Here is a 21,833-nt window from a genome sequence, read left to right on the forward strand (position 1 = left end):
AAAAGTTGAAATAGGCCCATCAGTTAAAATAGTGAAATTCAGCATGCAGGTTGCCATCCCTTTTCTGTTTATAATTATTAGTCAGTGGTGTTCATAGTTCAGCAGATGTTGCTGACTCAGCTATTCTGGATTTCATAGATTCCAGTTCTCCCTACCCAGGATAGTTAACATAAAATCACTCACATTTTGCTGTCCTGCAAGTTTAGATTCCTTTCAGAGATTCAAGTTTTAGAGTGCAGTGTTTAGAAGATAGTATTGCAATGTGCTGAGTGAGGTGCTTGGTTCAGATCACTGGAAGGGAAGAAAGTTGATGTCCTTCATTAGTGGACTATCAGGAATATACTCTATGATAACTCTGTATTTGGTACTTTAAAAAAAAAAAAAAAAGGATTTAGGTATCATAATTAAAATGGAATCCCTGGGTTAGTCTAACATTTTCATTACATCCCTTGTAACCAAGCATGGTATTTATCACTTCAAATAACACAAAAGTTATGTACAGACTGATAAGTCATTTCCATCACACTGCAGTATACCTTCATTGCTCCTTTTTTACTGACATATATTTTATTTGTTTTACCTACAGTTTATTTGCATCCCTGTACATTCATATTTTTCTACATGAACACCCTGTGGCATTGTTGAAAATCCAACAGCATTCACTGAGTGCAGTATCACTGGCTTATGAAAAGCGCATTGTAGTTCTTCTGTAAACAATATTATTGTTTTGTTTGTAACACAGTAATCAGATGATGAATTTTGTGGAAATTGAAAAGCAAATCAAAATAAATAGAATTATATAAGGAATTAGACTGAGGCCATTTCAAGACAACTTTTTTGGATGTCAGCCACACAACTAAAAGTTAATTTGGTATGCCCATCAAGTTTTAATAGATTAAAAACCTTCCAGCTAATGGGATTACTCATCCAATTGTAAGGATGATGTGCCTTAAAAGCACAGCAACCTTTTATATTAGGCTTTCTGGTGGGGGTTTGTTTCACAATTGGTTTATTGGTTTATAAATCTCCTTGTGAATACAAAAAAAGACATGATTGTGGATTTTCAATCTCTGTACACATTTAGGGAAATTCCTTTGTTGCAGAAGAATGCCCCATTGAAGTTAGTCTGGGTTGAATATAGTTTGAATCAGGACATGCATGATAAACATGTTCTGTGTTCACTGTGTTCTTCCAAATCCTCTGATAGTCTGTTTCCTTTGTATTTTCACACACAGGTTTATTATTTAGAATATTCTTTTGATGGCAATGAGGTTGGGGTGCAATGGAAAAACTCCTGGCCTGACCTTATCCTAGTCTGCCATTCCATTGGCGCTGGATCCATCATTACACAAATTACATCTGGAAAACATTAAAATAAAACACTGCATTATTGTTTATTCTTATTACACTACTTATCGTCTGAGGCTATTTTCTGTGATTCTTGTAGATGTAAAAATGTTAATAGGCTCTAAAATCTTCTTACTGTGATGGAAATAGTGACTTACTAAAACTTACTCTTTGTCTGAATTGATATCAAATATGCCATTGGTGCACTGTCCAAACTCCATTTTTGGCTTTAATTTGGCCCATCACACAAGTCCACGCTTTTGTTTTGGACCAGGCCCAGGTGAGGATATTTTATTATTCTGAAGACCACAGGTTACTCCAGCAGTTCAATGAGCTGATGTCATGATGCATTTTACCTTGGGCACGATGGATTGCTGTCGCGCCTGTAAGCATAGCTGGTAGTGGGCCTTAAAGGTCAGTGAAAAGTCAGCATCACCAAACAGCTACATACAAATCTCTTCCAGCAGTTACTGTAGATGGATCATTGAGCCAGATATCATAATGTATCATGAAACCAACTTGCTAAATAACCTAACACCATTAAAATAGATTTTGTCTCACTTGTCTAAATGTATATAAGTTAGTTAGGTCTAGTACCATATACTCCCAGGGTCCTGTTTTAAACCAGGTACAAAGGCAATTGAAACAGTGCATCAGGAAACAACAGCTGCTGGGAGGAGCACTTAAATTATTATTGCTACTTTATTTTTCTGAAAATTTGCTTTTGCAATTGCTTCAAAATAAGGCCCTCAGTCATGAAATACAAATTCACTTTTTTTTCTGTCCAGTAGACACATACAGTATTCAGCTATCTGGCTTTCATCTTGTCTAATACAATCTATGATGCGTTACACTATATTGAAGCAAGAGGGTTCAGAATGTGGTTCATTTCAAAAGAAAGGCTTTATTTGCTAAGGTTGCATCAGAGCTTGGTCATACTTAGCATTATGTCTGGATGGCTGTACTGATTTTTCTTCCACTACTTGCTTTAGCCTTGAACTAAAAACATAGAGACGAGTTTCAAAACTGAAAAACATTTCCAACTTTTTGGTTATAAAACAGCTGTTAGGAAAAAAAGAGGACATTTGACTGTTTTCATGTGGTATTTTAACTGTCCATCAGTTAGTCTGGATTCATGTGTACATTTTTACATACAAAACAGAACCACTTGGTAACAGCAATATTCACAAGATATTGAGAGTTTCTGAATATGTGGCTTTACTGTGTGGAGACAGAGTCTTATCATATGTATGGCTGTTAGTGATATTTCTACCTGAATTTGGATCATGGTGAGCTACTTTTTTATGGTACCAATGCTTTATATTTGCAGGCTACTTACAAAGAGGCAAAACATGTAAAATATGCAAAATAAATAAAGCGTTTACAAAATGTACTGCCAGATTTCCTCTTTTTCCATCTCTGGACTACACTACCTAGAACACAATATTAGGAGTCACTTTTGGGGAGGGGGAGGGTAAATCAGGTCAGTAATGATCTGAAAATAATTTCAGTTTGAAGTCTGCTTGGTCTATATGAAATGAGTTGTGGCGTCCTCAATCCACACTGTTGGGGTTGCCACTAATGATGAGCAGCATTGGAAGCATTTTCCCAGGATGGGGGCAGTGACTGGATTGAAACAGCAGCTGCACACGGGCATAAGAACTGGTATGTGGAAGCTCACACTGTACATTCCCTTGCTGTTACTTGCTCAGTCTCTAGGTTTTTTTTTAAATCTCTATCCGTGTTTAAACGTACTGACCTCATCACCAGTTGAGAAGAACAAATCTGTAGGCTTACTCCCAAATACAAATACTTTCTGATCTTTTTTTTTTTTTTTTTTTTTTTTTTAATTTTACAAGGTTGCAGTGACATCTTCTGCGCGCATTTTCCAGACGTTTTGTGATCGTGTCTTGCCAAGCTGTTGTAACAGGCTCTCAACCACTCCCATGTGTGTTCACAGTTCCTGTACCACTGCTTAATGTAGGTGTATCCCCCCGTGGAAAATGAATCTTTCAGTGCTCTCCATTCGGCACTGATGGTTTCACCAGTTTCCAGAATGGAAACAACTGGTCTTACAAATTGCTAATATTTTGAGCCCAGGGACAGCTGGACCAGAGCCTGCATGTTTATTTACTTTTTATATATACCAGGCTGTTTGTTTGTATTTTGCAGTAAAAAGTGCCTGTTGACTAATGGGAAAATTATGTCAGCAGATGATTCTGACATCTGAAAGACATCAACGTCTATTATAGTGACCCAGTGTGTAAAACACTGTCTTATACCTTTTGCCAGCACATTTTTCAACATATTGTTTAAATGACTTTGCACATGTGTGTAACCTTGAACATACTGTTTGTTACTGTCATATCAATTAGAGCTATCATTTGTAACTCCGCTCTCCTAAAGTTTTCCTGGACAGGCATCATTTAATGTCATTTTTAAATGAGTTTCCAGTTATAGCTGATAACTAAATGTCTTGTGCAAGTGTGTGTTTTCTTCTAAGGTTACTATAGCCCCTTTCAGTGTTTTGTGTTCTTGCTGTTGAGGATTCCAAATTTAAAAAGTGCAATCAAACAGCACTAAGTTGTCATTGTTTTTTGGTCTTCTACGTTCTAATTTCTTTTCAAGTTCCAATGAACCCAGGGGCTGAGAGAGGAGCAAATGTAGAGGAAGAGTAGGGGTGCAATCTCTTGTAGAGGCTAATTTGGGATTAAAGAAAACATGAATCAGGAGTCCTTCTTTTAATTACAAAAATGTATGGAATTTAATTTGTATCAAAATGCAAGTAAGAATGTTTTATCTGTCTGTTTTTCCAGCCCTAGTAATAGGGCCAAGAGATCCAAGCTTCAGGGAATGGGACACTCACAGATTGGAAATGCAAACAGCAATTTTGTATTAGCTGTTTATTTTTGCATCTTTCTGGCATGTCAGTGTGTGAATCCACAGGAAGAGAGGCATACTCAATTTACAATGAGAAAAAGAAGTACTTAACAAGATCGAGTCTCTGTTATTGTCATATACAGTGTCTATAGGAAGTATTCACGCCCCTTGGATGTTTTCACAGTTTGTTGTGTTACAACGTGAAATCTTGATGCAATTAAATGGGATTTTTTTCCCTTTGATTTACACAACCTACTCAACACTTTCAATGTGTGAAAAAATGGGGTGAAAAAATAAATCAATTAAAAATAAAAACCTGAAAAGTCTTCATTAGATAAGTATTCACTCCCTTTGCTATGACACTCCTAAATAAGATCAGGTGCAACCAATTGCCTTCAGAATTCACACAGTAAGTTAAATGGAGTCCATCTGTGTGCAATAAAAGTGGTTCACATGATTTCAGATTAAATACACCTGTCTCTGTAAGGTCCCACATTTGGGTAGTGCATTCAAAGCAAAGATACTACCATGAAGACCAAGGAGCTTTCAGAACAACTCCGGGATAAAGTTGTGGAAAGGCACATATCTGGAGAGGGGTATAAAAAGATTTCAAAGGCTTTGAATATCCCTTGGAGCATAGTCAAGTCGATCATTAAGAAATGGAAGGTATGCGGCACCACCCAGAATCTGGTTAGAGCAGACCGTCCTCCCAAACTGAGCAGCCTGGTAAGAAGGGCATTGGTCAGAGAAGTCACCAAGAGGCCAATGACAGCTCTGAAAGACCTACAGTGCTCCTTGGCTGAGATGGGAGAAACTGTCCATGTGTCAACAATAGCTGAGGTAATCCACAAATCTGGCCTGTATGGAAGAGTGACAAGTAGGAAGCCATTTCTGAAAAAAGCCCATGTAAAATCCCACTTGGAATTTGCAAAAAGGCATATGGGAGACTCTGAAAAGATGTGGCAAAAGATTATGTGGTCTGATGAAACAAAAATTGAACTATTTGGCCTAAATGCAAGGCGTTATGTCTGGCGCAAACCCAACACAGCACATCACCCAGGTAACACCATCCCTACTGTAAAGCATCGTGGTGGCAGCTTCATGGTATGGGGATGCTTTTCATTGGTAGGTACTGGGAAGCTTGTCAGGGTAGAGGGAAAAATGGATGGAGCTAAATACAGGCAAATCCTTGAAAAAGCCTGCTTCAGTCCTTGAGAAAACCTGCTTCAGTCTACAAAAGACCTAAGACTGGGACGGAGATTCACCTTTCAGCAGGACAATGACCCTAAGCACACAGCCAAAACGACACTGGAGTGGCTTAAAAACAAGAAAGTGAATGTCCTAGAGTGGCCCAGTCAAAGCCCGGACGAATTCAAATGAGAATCTGTGGCAAGACTTGAAGACTGCTGTCCACCAACGATCTTCATCCAATTTGACAGAGCTTGAACAACTTTACCAAGAAGAATGGGAGAATATTGCACGATCCAGATGTGCAAACCTGGTAGATCCTTACCTCAAAAGACTCATAGCTGTAATTGCTGCCAAAGGTGGTTCTACTAAGTAGTGATTCAGGGGGGTGAATACATTTAACCAATACATTTCATTTTTTTTATTTTTCATTAACTGTTGTTTCAAAATAAAAAAATTTCTTGCCTCTTCAAAGTGCTGAGTAGGTTATGTAAATCAAAGGAAAAAAAAATCCCATTTAAATGGATCAAAATTTCAGGTTGTAACACAGCAAACTGTGAAACGTCCAAGGGGGGTGAATACTTACTATAGGCACTGTATACCGTTCAGCTTTGGGAAAAATTAGTTTTGTTTTGATTGCAAAAATAGCATATATAGGGTTTGCATGCACAATATCAACTTTAGAAGTAAATGTCTTACTAGGGACACATCTGTTTATATGTGAACACAGTTAGCTTGTTTCCAACTACAGGATCTCATAGCTCATAGTCTTCATCCCTAACCACAGTGCCAATAAGTCCAACACCTGTTGGGCATTGTGTTGTTTTTTTTTCTTATGTAGGAACAACATGATACATGCTTTGTTAAGTATAGCCAATACCTAACTTGTTGTGTATGTGTGGTCCCATTTTTTTCACAATTGTTACTTCTAATTTAGCATTACAGTAATTGCAAATTGGATATTACACAATTATTCCTACTTTTAAAACAAAACTGCTTTGTATGTATCCATGTAACGTTCACCTAGGATTAGAAGTGCCAAAGAGCCAGTGAAGGGAGACAGTTTTTAGTGGCACGCACACACCACTGCTGTAACCTCTTCAGCGTTCCAGGAAAGTGCTTTAGTGAGGCAGCAATTACAAAGATCCACTTTAACCTTATTGATTATTTTCAAAACTGGCAGGTGTCCCACTAGCCTGAGGCCACGGCTCTGCCAGGACACTTCTACCTGCCGTTTACAGAGGGCTGGAAATGTGAGAAATGCTGCCACGCCAGCTGGCTGCACATAATGATACCGTTCAGGGCCTGACAGTGAGGGGTGTATCAGGAAACAGAGCACAGGGTTCAACTCCCCTTTAAAACAAGCAGGGGTGAGATTTGTTTTTAATGTGTTTTTGTTTTTCCGTCCTTTACAGATATGACATCTGCACTTACAAAAACAAACCATGTGGGACTCTGGGTAAGTGTGAAAGATCGCTCAAAGAGATATCAAAAGACTGGCAGACCAAAATCACACAGCAATTTAAATTATTTTAATGTGTGTCCCAAAGCTAAGAAAGCATCGTATTTAACAGTACAGCCACTACATGTATTCTTCTCTTTAAAAATATGTAAAACAACAGTGAAGTAATTAATCATTTTAAACTACATGGCTAGAAGGGAATAGAAAGCATTTATTACTGTAATTAATTGTAATACATTTGTTGTGAATTCTTGATTCCAGTGGGTTTTGCTTCATTTGTGCAAAATTTTAGTTGCAAGGAAAAATCAATTTGCCCTGTGTGGAGACTCACCTATTCAAGCCACTGTTGAGAGTTTCTGAATCCCACTCTAAGCTGGGATTCAGGGACCCTCACCGCCTCCCTCCTCCCTCCCGCTGTCAAAACAAGGCCATACTGCCTCACTTTACCAATAACAGTGGTACAGTGCAATGACAGCAACAGTAGTGCTGACCCAAGGCCAGTGCTGCTGTATATGCCTTGGCATATTCAAATACTACCCATTCATCAAACTGTACTTAGCAATCATGTCATAATGATTAATTCAAGATCTATCACAACTGGATTTCAAAACTGATCTCCCAGTCCACATCTTTCCCTGAATCCCAGAGCATTGATCTGATTGGTTTTCCTAAAGAAAAGTTAAAAGGTTAAATGCAACCTTTGCATTTTTGAGGGTCATTAAAAGATTAAATGATGTGAAACACTCCTGGGTCTTTGCAGGAAAACAACAACAACGACAAAAATCCTGCCTGCTGAATGGTTCAGACCTAGCAGTCAGTAATTACAGGTGGGAGCTCAGGGCTCATTTCCGTACAGTCCGTCTCCATTGTACTCGAGTCTCTCCCCAAAAAAACAAAAGCAGCCTCGTTGGCAAATAAAAAAGTTGTTTCTGTGCATATCAGGCTGTGAAATCAACAATAAAGGAATGATCTGATAGAGGCCCTCCTGAAAGTAATATTGTTACTCCAGGGGTGGCTTGACAGGCAAGGCTACATTTGTCAAATCCTGCTGGTGGGTTTAGTCACACAGGCATCTGCTGAGCGTCCTAGATTTTCCACAAGTTGTGTTCCTTGCCCAATCTGTGGCCGGTGTGCAAAGCCCCATGCCTGAGGGTTATCCAAGGACATTAACTTCTTCCAAACCTCTTATTAACAAAAAAACCCAACATCTTATTGAAAGTAGTCCCTATTTGTAAAAGTCCAGCAGCTTGCAGCAGCTTCAAACAACTGATTTCAATAGTCAAGGCTGCTGGTTTCACAACAGACTTTCCTGCTTAGCAGTAAAGTGACTGATTCAATCACTAAAGTAACTGACAACTTATTTCTTAAACCATGTTGTTAAGGCTAAGCCACCAGTGGAAGTGAAATGCTAATAATGAATAATTCTGTAGCAATGCTGTTTTACACTGGTAACAATCAACAGGTTCCAAAAAAAAAAAACCTAAAACAATAAAAAATGGTTACCAGTAGCAAATCACTTCAGTAAACAAGAATAAAAGATGATGGGGCTATCTGTTTTATTACAATCTTCACCCAAGCACTGTTAATTGTTGCTGAATTAACAACAGAAACATTTTTTTTATAACGCTAAAGCAGACTCATGAACGGTAAAAAAAAAAAAAAAAAAAAAAAGAAAAAAGAAAACGTTTTCTTTAAATCCCAGCTCTGGCTCAAGTTACTAGGTGGTCCCAAGTTACCAGAAGTAAAATTTATAAATCTAACCCCTAGTCTAGACATTTTCCAGCAACGACTGTAGTTCAAAAAATATTAATGTCTAGCCGGCAAAGTGAAATTCCCCCCAGTGATTTTGCAAATGACTTAGAAAGTTAACCTTTTGCCAACTCTTCCTTCTGTGCAGGGAGGGTATAAAAAGAATCCAGACATTTATAACTGGGGCTTTTAATTCTGAAACACCTTGGCTTGACCCTTTATGTCTCCTCCTGTTTATCCAGGCTTGGCCTCTGTGGCTGGAATGTGTGAGCCTGAAAGAAGCTGCAGCATTAATGAAGACATTGGGCTGGGTTCAGCTTTCACCATTGCACACGAGATCGGCCACAAGTGAGTGAGCTCAAACCAACGGCTCCTACAAAATCGACAGTATTTATTTATAACTGAATGGACGCAGTGTCCGTTTGGGAATTCTTTGGTTCACTAGAGGGGATGTGGTGGGAGGGTGCGTGGGGAGACATACAACTACCTGCATTCACTTTTGTACATTAGTGTTCTTCAAGAGGAATACCAAAAATTTCAGGTCACTGTTCCCAGCCTTGGGCTTCTGCTTGCATTAGCAAGTATGGGTCTACAGTGACCAACTCATGTACTCATATACTACACTGTAGTAGCAGTACCAAAAGTAAAACATATATATATATTATATATTATATATATATATATTATATATATATATATATATATATATATATATATATATATATATATATATATATATATATATATATAAAAGAACAGCTTTTGTTTAATATCACTGCAGTTAAAACAATTAAGGCAAAACAGTAGAACTTACTACAGTATTTTCTTTAAAGTTTGTCTAAAAATCTTTCTTCATTGTAGTAAAGTAATTAATTTGTGGTAGATTTATCTTATCTCAGTATAATAAACAATTATGGATAACTTTTTAATACATTTGAACTTCAATCTTCTAATACCTAATAGTGTATCTAATTTGGCTACTGATTATTTCGGCCATGCTTATATAGTGCACCTGTCTGTCTCTTGCCAGTCTCTCTATCTATGTGTACATGACAGTCTTTATAGTTGGTTTCCTAATTTGGGTGAAGCTGGGATTGCATTACATATTGTTTGCTACCTCTTGCCAGTGTCATCAAATTGCAGGGTTTTATTTTGCAAGAAAGAGTGAAAGTGCATAACTGCCTCGTGCATTTGTCATGTGTGAAGAAAAATAATTAGGATGTATTTGTCCGTATATCCACTTTCCAAGGAGTTCAAGAAAATGTCAGTTTCTTTAATTATGTGTTTTATCTGCCTCTGTTCTAAGGAACTTGTGTAAAAACATACATTGCTGTAAAAAATGTAAAAAAAATAAAAAAATAGAGATTTCAGCTGTAGTGATATATTGCCGAACTAGAGTAAAATATCAGAAATGTCAGTCTTGGAAAAACAAGTTGAAGCTGTATGATGTGGTTAGATATGTTAGATGCATTAAAACGGATTTGTGTTTTTGTGTGGCTGGAAGCCTCTTTTCAATACGCATTACAGTATATATTTTACTACAATAAATATGAAAGTGTATTTAGAGAATTAGAAAATTGGGTATAGTGTTCTAGTATCAGGCCCAGAATTGAAATACCAGCTCTGCCTACATCACTTGTGAGCTACAGATAATCGGCAGCCAAAGCAAGTACCAGCATAGACCATTGTGTCTGTGCTGTAACTCATTTTATTACTGATATGTAGCTGCAGGGCTGCAGAGAGAATTGGGTGACATTGTATAAGAAGAATGTCCCCTTAATAGGAGAACTGGGGGTTAATTTAGAAGTCCTGCATTCTCACGTTCTGATTTATATAGTGGGTAACCCCTTTCTCCCAGCTTTTGACGCGGCCGCGAAGCAACCCATAATCATGCTTTTTGACAACCAGTCATCAAGCAGTAATTATGACCTTCCAGTGCCTCTAGAGAAGCAATCGGCATAGACAACCTATGACCTTTGTCCTTATCCAGCTATGAACAGCTGTTGCAAAAGTCCTTTTTCTTTCGTTTGGATCAGAAAAATGTGACCCATTTATTTAGGGTGCACGCATGTATGTGTGTGTGTGTGTGTGTGTGTGTGGGGGGGGGGGGGGGGGGGGGGGGGTCAATGGGCATGTAGAGAAGGATATATTGAGTAACATTTTTCATCCACATTGGACTGATGCATTATAGTGCCGGGTTGCACAGTGGGGTTAATGTAGTCCTTTGCTTTCCCTGACAGTTTCGGCATGAACCACGATGGAATTGGAAACTCATGTGGGACCAAAGGTCACGAAGCAGCAAAGCTCATGGCGGCTCACATTACAGCCAACACCAACCCCTTCTCCTGGTCAGCGTGCAGCAAGGACTACATCACCAGCTTCCTCGAGTAAGTGCCTCAGTGGGAGAGGGCTGGGAGCAGCGGGCTCAAACACTGCTCCCTTTTTTAAGGGTGAGCAAGGTGCTTGTTTGTCTTTAGTGCTTCAGTTTTAGTATCAGCATTCTCCTCACCAGATTGCCAACCTAAACAGGGAGTATTAAGGTGAGGGTTTGCGGTAAAGTGAAGTATCTGTGCTAATACTTTAAATACAGATGCTAGGTTCAGAGAATACTTTGAGGCAAGGGCAAAGTTGTCCCGGAATGGTCTAGAACATAAGAACATAAGAAAGTTTACAAATGAGAGGAGGCCATTCGGCCCATCTTGCTCGTTTGGTTGTTAGTAGCTTATTGATCCCAGAATCTCATCAAGCAGCTTCTTGAAGGATCCCAGGGTGTCAGCTTCAACAACATTACTGGGGAGTTGATTCCAGACCCTCACAATTCTCTGTGTAAAAAAGTGCCTAAATACGGCACATTTCACACTTTATTAAGCCTTATGTGCTAGGGTGGGTCAAAATTAGTTTTTTTTGTTTTCTAATATGTGATTGTCAAAAATATGCTGCAGATTACGGCACCTTTATCTTTGCTGTACAGTACTTAGTGAAAGATGTTCTTTAGGTAAACATGGTCACGTTAGGTTCCATGTTGGATCACTGATAAGTGATTAGTGATTAACATATGATTCAATGCTTCCCTATCAAACAAACAGTTATGTCATCAGCTTTAAGCTAAGTGTTAAACCTAAAATAAAGACTCTGGGACCTGCACTCAAAATGATGTTGCATTAAAACAGAAACTCAGAAGGCTGCATAGAAAAGCCAGCAGCAAAACCAGTGTGGAATCTTGAACTGTGACAACTTAATTTAATTTAGTTCTCTTTTCATGAATTCAGATGGTCTTAAGACCCAAATTAGATTTTTTAATCTGTGTTTTAAAATGTTTTTGCTGAAATTATGTGGACCCAGTGCTTTTCAATGGGCCTTTATACCCGGGCTGAGCTGCAATTTTTACATATCACAGCTGATCACAGCTGCAGGGGCTCAGGAATGACCCCTTTGGTCTACTTTAACATGCCTCTCTTGGATTAAGCTGCTGGTGACTATATTGTGCACATATCTCTTGACTGCTTTACAACATAATTTTCCAGGAGGTTTCTGGGAAGAAAGTGCATGGCTCTTACTCAGCCAGCAGAGAGAGCCAGTACTCATTAGGGGCTGTACATTTTAAGTTTACACAAAGTGAAAGCACAAGGTGCTTACCTGGTTAGAAAGAAGTGCATGCATTATTAAGAGGTGTGCAGAATTCAGCCCAGATAAATACTATCTAAATGAGACCTCCCCTTTAAACTGAAGGTTTGACAGTGGTTAAGTAAAATGGTTCTATGCATTGTAATTAAGAAACAGGCACACTGCATCTGTTAAAAGTGAACTTTAGCAATGTGAGATTGCTGTAAACCAAAGCTAGGCGGCTCGCAATGGAAGGCATCACTGACGTTGAAAGTGACGCCTTCTTGAAATGTTTGTCTGCTGGGCTGAAGTTTCTTTTCTTTAGTGGAGACGGGTAGGATCTACCCAGTTTGTTTTATTTATTTTTTGAAGGAATCCAGGCAATATAGTGTTGAGCTCTCTCAGCCACAGAGATTGCTTTAGCAAATGCAGGATTTTGGCAGACCTTGTTTATTCTTGAGCATTGCTTGTTTATTTGAAGAGCCTCTGCAGTCCTACAGGGAAGTGATGGTTGTTGTGGTTGTTAAAGGGGCGAAACAAAGAATGGGTTGAATATGAAACGCATGCTGTTATAAAGCCATACAGCTAGTCCAGATTATAGTGCACAGTGCTGAGTCAAAACTCAAGGATGTGCTTCTGTTTTTTAACTCAACTCAACTGCCAAACTGACCTCAGCAAGCCATGGCTTCTTTGCCATTGTCTCTGTATATTTTATTATTGTGGAAGTAGTGTATCTTTGAAGTACTATCTTTAAATTAATTGGGTTTATTCGAAATATGCCATTAACCAGTACTTGCTGATAAATAAGCAGAGATGCTGTACATGAGTACTAATTTGTGTATGTGAGAAGATTACGGCAGTCTGCTTTTAATTTAGCTTGTTTTAATGTCCAGGAAATGTTGCCTCCACCTAGCCCCAATAAACAAATATTTTTTTGTGCTGGAATGGAAAGCCAGGAGATGTCTCAGACTAGGATAGCTACAGGGATATTCTTTTCTGTTGTGGGGATATTGAGAGCCAGGAAAAGGGATTAGATAAGCAAACATCAGCAACAAAAACAAACAGAGCCAAAGTCAAATACTGTAATTGCATTTCACTTCTCCTTGGGGCATTACACTCATTTCACCCAGCCGTTTCAGTTTTTTTTCACTGAATTTGCCTAGTAATTAAACCAGTTAGACTTCTAATAGCGGTGTTCTTGTGAGAGTGAAGGACTGCTGAAGCTCTTAGGCTTCTATTTCCTGATGATTATCTGCAAATGAAAAAAAAACAGAACATTGGTTGTAAAGGTAAACAAATCTGACACTATCTAAAGCAACAATGAAAGCCATGTCTACAGTGTTCTAATGGGACAGCCTCTTGCTTTGCAAAGTCATGGCCCAAGTAAATGCATTGAATCTTCTCTAGCTTCTCTGTCCGCACGCTGACACATATTATTTTCTGCCCATTATGCCCTGTTTTGAGGTGGTCAGGGAGATAGGCTGTGTGTGTTTTCAGCGGATGCTGCTAGTTTAAGATTTGTTATTGCTGGTCATTAAACTGGCTGTGATTGTTCAAGACCTCTGTAACACAGTTCACTGTAAATGGTAAACAGCAAATAGTTGTCTACAATAAAATGTACAGCTTAATTATTCTAGTTACTTTACATCTGATATGTGCGAGAATTATAAATCACACATCAGAACCAATCACAGTGAAGTATTGAACTAAATTCCAGCATTTGCCAATACTGGAATTTGTATTAAAGTATTTGCCCAAATTCCTTATCCTGTGTACAGATAGCATAGCACACCAAACCTAATTCCAATTAAAAAAAAACAACCAAAAAAAAAAAAAGAAAAACCACATACCTGGTACTTTTTGTAAAATGGATCCTATTAACGTCACTTCTTTAAATTTTGATAAACATGACACTAGTTTCTCAGTAGAAAATATTACAGAAATTGCTACAAACTTTAAAAACACCTAAATAGTCTACAGGTGACACACTGAGGACAAGGTTCATCTGCAGTGCCACCCAAGGTAAATCCAGTTTCCAACCATCTTTGATATTTCTGACCTTTTGTCTTTTTTAACGCACCACAAAGCGGTTTATTTTACGTACTGCACAATGGTACAATGTGACAGGAACAGAAGTGTCACTGATTCTTAAACACAAAATCCGTCATAGTCTGTGTTTTAATAAGCTTGGTTTTCCAGGCTAAATAAGTACCAGTATCATAAATTTATATATGTATTATTTATTTATTTATTTATTTATTATTAAAACAACAAAACATTTCCGAGTTTATACAATTCACACTTAGACCTTATGTATAAAAGTTTATTTTAAATGTTGTTATTATTTGCTATAAATACTGTAATATCAGAATACGCGCCTCACCGGTTGAATGGCTGTTATGTATACTGGGCATCATTAGTAGTTGATTCACCCTCAGGAGCTATGGGACTAAGCAGCTAACACAGGTCCTTCCTGGTGAATTTTCTCTAACCCTCCATCAAGTAGGCAGCTGAACCTGGATTATAATTTTATCTTGCTAAGCATCCAACCTTGACAAATTCAGAAGACATTTCTAACCACTGCAACGTTTTGCTGGTAAAATGTAAACATGTGTGCTATACTGAAAACCATATGTATTGTAAGGAATCATATATTTCAAGTATATTCTTTAAATAAACATTTTGTGGAAAAGATATGAAAACAATTAGCTCTGGCTGTGTTCAGAGAGTCAAGAGAAGAAGGGTACCAAAACAGACTTAAAACATTTACTCTGCAAAGGAAAAAAAAAACTTGCCTTCCAGGTTAAATGTGAGTTTAGAAAAGCATCCGTATGACAACACGAGGGATGAAAAAAAACATTTTAAAGTCTAGTGTAAGCATTCTCAACAAAAGAGACTCTGTCTGGCCCTTGGCTTTCTTTGTGTTATTTTTTCTGCTGCATTAAAATGTTAAGCTGAATATAAAAATAGTTGAAACGGTGGTGATCAGTGTAGCAGTGAGCATTACATATTTCTTTATGAAAAAATAGACTAAACACCTCCTGTGCACATGAGAGAGGACCTGTGCCCTATTACACATGTCTCCTTTCAGAGAACTCTTTACTGTTGCACTGAAAGGCCCTGCAGGCAGTTTTTCGTTACCATGGTAGTATCTGTTTCATTGTGGAGGGCAGCTATTGCACAGGTCTACAAGGTTACTACTGCATTCCTTCTGTACACATTCCAGGGCACTACCTTGCATTGTTGGATGTTTTTTTATGAACATTTTCATCCTCCAACTAGATGTATTTGGATTGAAAACAAAAAGAGTTTTGTGGAAGAGAATTGAAAACCTTTGCCTAATGATTTTGTGTTGAGTTAATTTTTTTAAGTTCTAAAGGAATTTATAATTTTTTTAAACATTTTTATTTAGAGCTTATGAAAGGTGACGGGTAATGGCACAATGGTGCTTGCTACAGTCTACGTGTGACTCACCTGAACACCCCATACCATTCAGTCCCTTGACTTTCTCAAGCAGAGAATGGCAAATTGTGTGGTGGTTTTGTGCAGTAGCGCTTTATCCACACCACCAAACTTGTTTTACTTGTGACCTGTGCTAGGTGTGAACCAGCATGAGAAGCTTGTGAATTAGCCTGCTGTTCCAACCACATCCTTATCTTAGTGTTTCTTACAGCCTGCAGCAATGTATTTCACTTTTGTAATGAAATACATTCTGCTCTATTTACATACCAAACAACAACAACAACAACAACAACAATACAAATATGTGTGATTTTAAGAATCAGAACTAAAAACAATCAGAGAACAGGACTGTCTTCATGTTTTAAGCTTACAGTATGTTGTCCAGTAGATTGGAGGCATCCTGCCTTATCTGTGATGTGTGTGTCTTTTTACACCTGTAGACAAATCAGTTGATTCTAGAGGGTTCAGTAAGGCTAATCTGTGCTCCTCTCAAAAAGAAATGATCCCATTGTGTGTTTGTTTTTTTGACAGCTCAGGTCGTGGGACATGCCTGGACAATGAACCCCCAAAAAGAGATTTCCTGTACCCCACCGTGGCTCCAGGTCAGGTGTACGATGCTGACGAGCAATGTCGCTTTCAGTATGGTACAACATCCCGTCAGTGTAAATATGGGGTAAGAAGTCTAAATCGCTTTGTGACTTGCTTTGTAATCCAGTTGCAGTTTTATTTGGCATTCCAGTACACAAACTACAGCTCCCATAACAATTTAGCACATACGAAAGTATTTAGGGTATTGTAATTAGAAGTAACTAAATAAACTACTGAATTAGAGAGTAAAGAGAAATATATTTCCTTAGAGAAGCATGGCACCCCATCTCTTTCAACTTCATCAAGTAACTGCTAAACAATGATATTATTTGCAATTGAAACCCACCACGATGTCATCAGAACTTCGTCTGCAATTGAAAGAGAGCACAGAGGTCCAGGTGTATATCATATTTTAATAGGCTGTGCTGTGCTGTGTGTGTGTGTGTGTGTGTGTGTGTGTGCTGTGCATGTGCTTCTCTTTTCATGAGCTCGTTTGAAAATCATACTGTGTTTTTGTTGTTTTTTCTCCCTTAATTGCATCCAAAGAATTATTACCTTTGAATGAATTAGGGGGCCCGGACTGAGGCCTAATATTATTATTGGAGATTATTAAGCCCACCGCAGCCACCCTAGAGACCAACAGCGAGGTTAGGGTTGTTAAACTTTTGGTAAATTGCCTTTCTTACAGTGGTATCCAACATTGTTGGATAAGTAAACATATTATTATAATACATAATTGCTTTATTAGCGCCTTAAGGCACATCATAGTAAAGCACTAGCAGATTTTAAACATTCTTTCATTTTCCAAGCCTGAAAGGGGAAAAAAAGTCTCTTACCAAAAGAAAACCAAAGATTACTTAAATACTCTCTAATGCAGAAATTAGAAATTGTTTATTGATGTATAGGAGGAATTGAACAATCCAGTTGCTTGACAGTATGTTTATTTAGTAAAGAAAGAATACCAGGCAAGAGGAGGGAATAAGTAGCTTTGGCTTCACAAATTATGACCAGAAACTGAAATTTCAAGAAACATGCACAGGTATAAGCCTGCCAACTTTCGACATTTCTTTTTTGTTGGAATTGATGGCTAAAGATTGCAAGAAAACAAACCAAACAAAAAAGAAAACTGAGGAGTGAAAACAAGTCACCTAACTTAAAGAAACTTAAAGAAACTTCAGTTACAAAATGTTGCCACCGGGTCTCTCAGTGTGCAATTAAAATACCACATTATTATTAAAATAAAAGCAAAATTCATAGGGCAGGGGAAAGATATTCGAAAGGTTTGCGCACCGCGCAGAGGGGTAGGCGCGTCGCAAATGGCCAAGTTGCCATATTCGAAACGTCCTTTTGCGCGTCACAATCCATTCTGCGCTATGCAGAAATAAACTGTATGCATCGCGCAATATGGGGTGAGTGACCGAAAATATGCGTGATCCTGGTATATTCGAAGGTATGCGCCAAGCACAAAACGAGGTTTGTGACGCGCAGAATAAGGATTGTAAAAGGACTGCGTTAACTCCGCGCACACTACCACTTCTTTTACTGACTACAAACAGGCAACAATGGGAAACGTGGGTAGCATGCAGCGTGTCTGTCGACAGGTGGATGTGAATGAATCAAGGCACACCCAGCAACAGCAACCCCGATTTAGGTGAAGATGTGCTGAAAAGGTGCATCGGCCTCGGCACACATATGAGGAGCTCAGCAATGAGCAAATTGTGTCCAGGTATTGTCTCGACTCATCTATGCCACATGCTGCATGATGACCTGGCCAGAACAAATCTGCACAGTCATGCCTTGTCTGGGCAATTGGTAGTGTCTGTCTGTATGTGTATCCTGGCTACCGGGACCTTCCAGAAGGTAGCAGGTGATATAGTGGGGATCAACCAGTCAGCCGTGTCCCGCCACCTCGACTGGTTCATAACCGCGTTGCTGCGAAGCGCTGACGAACATAAATTCCCCAGTACCAGAACAGTGAGGAGATAATGCAAGGTTGTTATGAGGTCGCGCACCTGCCACGCGTGGTAGGTGCAATTGACTGCACCCATATTGCTATCCGGGCGACTGTTCCAGTTGTCCTGTTCTATCAGGATTCCAGTTGTATTCGGAATAGTGGGAAATTTGAATTGCTATTTCATGCCATGTAAACAGGGTATTCCGAAAGAATCCGTCCGTATTCTTGATACCAGTATTCTGAAAACGTGATACCGAATACCCACTTAGTATTAGGATACTATCGGAATACTAGCCCTTCTAGACACCTTATTCAAACTGGTTGCCGACTATGCAGTATCTTCCTATTTTTTATCTTCCTAAGTTTTTTAATAGATCAACAGTCAATACTAGGATATAACATATTTAAAAAATGAAACTGCATTGCATAGGCAGAGATTGAATCCGGTACCTCCAGCACAGTGGCTACGGCGCTGATTTGCTATACAAGAGAGCCGCGACCCTTTACAAGTGTATCAATATTGTTGTGACCCATACTCGATGCATGCTACAGCCTACTAATATGTAGCATTTATTAATTTTATTATCCTTGTAGTCATATTGAGATTAAAACCTCTTTTACGAGTGAGACCTAGCCAAGCAGGTAGCAGCAAGTCAATCGGACAACATGAACAAGTACACAATAAAATACAATTAAGACACAGGCAAATCACAATTAAAACAATAATCAAAATACACAAAAGTAGTCAACTATTTAAAACAATTACAGCTCTCAGTCACAAAATCTTGCAGTTTACTCTTAAATTGCAATAAAGATATCTGGGTCTGCAGCTTTAGTTTGGACTGGAACTCATTCCAGGACCATGGGGCGTAATAAGTAAAGGATCCTTTACCAGCCTCAGTATGCACATTTGGGATTTTAAAATGCAAAAAATAATGATATCTGAGGCTATAGTTACTATGGGAAGCTATAAGGTATTCAGTTAAATAAGTATATTCATATAATTTACATTGAATAGCTGTATATACCAGAATATACCAGTGCTTCAACCTGCATAAAGCCAATTAAGTCCAGCCTACCAAATCGTTTAATATACAATGATGAGTATTAAATCTTGTACCTCAGTGCTGCATGATATAGCGAGTCCAGTTTACCTAAAGTTGATGGTGATGCAAACCTATATACTGCTTCACCATAGTCAATTTGCGGCAAAAACATACAAGCAATAAGCCTTTTTGTTTTGTTTCCATAGCATATAGATATCATAGTAACGTTTATACCATATTCCCATGCCCAACAGACGAGTGTGGAAACATGCACTCACCTCTGTCCAGCACACTGCCTTCCTTCTGTTTCTTTAATACGGTCCTATTAGCATACTGTAGTGCATCGGTAAATAGAAACATGAGATGCAAATGTATTCTAGGTGGACATTCAATATACACATAGCGCAATCAAATATACCAATATCTGCGTGATAATTGTGAGCCGCTAGTTCCAATAACTGCACACCGCTAGTTCCAATAACTGTCAACTGTAATTTCTGGCCGTTTTTATGCAGCTGTATGTATGTCCAGTCTGCTTAATGTCGTTGTTGCTAATTGTACAGAAACTATTCATTTATTGAGAAATCATAGTAGGCTACAATTAACATTTTAGGAGTGTATTTAGAATTAATTATTATTATTACCAAAAAAAATGGCATAACAAAAAAAAAATCCAATCCAAACCTTACAAACTGGGCTTAATCATGCTGTTCAAAGGGGTGAGTAGAATAAATAACAACTCATTTCTGTGTATTGTGTATATAAAAATGTTTGATTGGTGTTTGCCTTGCAGGTGAATGAACTCGTTACATTTACAAATCAGAGAGTGTGCTACCACAGTAGACTTTGTCATGGTACGACTTGTCTAGCTATGGAGCCAACTGTGTATTTGAATGGTCCATATGTATTTGTGCACGATATATTGTGTGGTCTCGTCTGCTGTCATATCGGTACATACTGTGGCAACACCAATGACAGCAGCTTGTCGGGGTAATGCCATTACTAATGGTGACTGAACATCATTCTGCATTCTCACTTGGCTGTTGTGTGCAGTTGCTATATTGGTAGTGAATGCGCAGACGGTTTTGCGAGGCACAAACAGATTTGCGAATTGCTCAAAAAACTGCTATATTCCAAGCGCAACTGCTTTGTGCCATTTTGGAATATCTCTCATTTTGTGCCAAAGCACTATTTTTTTGTGAGTCACAAATTTAGCGAGGGAATTGTGGGAAGATCGAAGAACGGGCCCCCCGGTGATTTTAGTCACAATATTAGGATATCCTGCTTATTTGATATCCTGAAATAAAAATCGTAAAAACAAACTGATAGGAAGCGCAAACCATAACTGGAAAAGCATTGTCTTTACTAACTGCCAAAACCATCATGGAAGTCATCCTTTTTAAAAAAAATTTTAATGTAAATCCATCACTTCACTATCTGTGAGTGATTCTGTCTGAAATGTTGGTCTCTTAAAAGGTTTGCAGGCTCCTTTATTGGAAACAGCTGTTGTGGGAGGTTTAACTCTCATGACAATCTATTTTTATTATTATTTTTTTTTGTTTAACCAAACTGGCACTGGAGACCTGAGGTGGCAGGGCATTAAATGCTGCCCTAGAGGTCAAAACCTGTGCACTGCATAATAACTCATAGTGCACCTTTTTCATCCTCTGCATGTCCTATAAACCCTTTGAAGTTCCTGCCACACAGCGGCCAGTAGATTGTTGCACATGCACCACTGAAAGACTATGCTTTATGTAGTACTTTTTCTTTTGCATATTGTTCTAATTAGGGCTAAGATAAAGAAAGAAGTTAACTTTGTTGTAGCTGGCTACTTGTTTTGGTTTTAATTAAGGTTGAGGTTCACAAGAATGATGGGTTAAGGGTCACATGAAGCTCAAGGCTTATTTTTTGTTGCTTGAAAGTGACATTTTAAAGGGATTTAGTATACCAGAATATGCCTTTCCTCCATAAAATGTTTAGTTATGAATCAAACCTGGATGTTGTTAACCTGGGCATCTACCAGTTAGGCCTGTGGTAGGGTGGTGGTGTGTGTGTGTGTGTGTGTGTGTGTGTGTGTGTGTGTGTGTGTGTGTGTGTGTGTGTGTGTGTGTGTGTGTGGGGGGGGGGGGGTTTGCAGGGTATTTATCTGTGACTCCTTCATTCAGATGAAATGCAAACCAGATGTCCTGGGTACCATTATATCCCAGATATAAAATCAGCTGTTAGAGTAAAAAAAAAAACAAGAGGAATTGGAAATCAAATAACAGTGAGGTCAGAACTACAAACAAAGCAGAATCTGGTCCTGCTAATGCAGTCATATCAAGGGTAAAACAAGGGCGTTAAGAAGCATCAGCATGTTGTGAAGCACAGCAGGAGTGCTTGTGTTACAGGAATATTCAGTAACATTTGTGGATAAAGGGCAACAATGTTTTGACACCACTAGTTAACAATAAAACCTTTGACCAGGCTACACATCTACTTGAAACTGCGAAGTCTGTCAATATGAATTTGCAGTCCAATATCACCTCTGGTCTAGATATTTCAAACCCAGCCA

The 21,833-nt window shown here is 38.6% G+C and overlaps 1 protein-coding gene across 1 annotated transcript in view; it reads left to right on the forward strand.

Annotated features, from left to right (window-relative positions):
- The window catches only part of LOC121300733 (A disintegrin and metalloproteinase with thrombospondin motifs 6), an 82,219-nt gene that overhangs the window by 20,634 nt on the left and 39,752 nt on the right, over nucleotides 1-21,833 (forward strand). Inside the window, exons 7-10 of the mRNA XM_041229502.1 lie at nucleotides 6,831-6,874; nucleotides 8,869-8,974; nucleotides 10,867-11,013; nucleotides 16,223-16,364. Coding sequence (XP_041085436.1) covers nucleotides 6,831-6,874; nucleotides 8,869-8,974; nucleotides 10,867-11,013; nucleotides 16,223-16,364 — 439 coding nt within the window. The remainder of the gene's footprint in view (nucleotides 1-6,830; nucleotides 6,875-8,868; nucleotides 8,975-10,866; nucleotides 11,014-16,222; nucleotides 16,365-21,833) is intronic.

Source organism: Polyodon spathula, chromosome 2 (genome assembly GCF_017654505.1).
Source record: "Polyodon spathula isolate WHYD16114869_AA chromosome 2, ASM1765450v1, whole genome shotgun sequence".
In the NCBI taxonomy this organism is placed as follows: Eukaryota; Metazoa; Chordata; class Actinopteri; order Acipenseriformes; family Polyodontidae; genus Polyodon; species Polyodon spathula.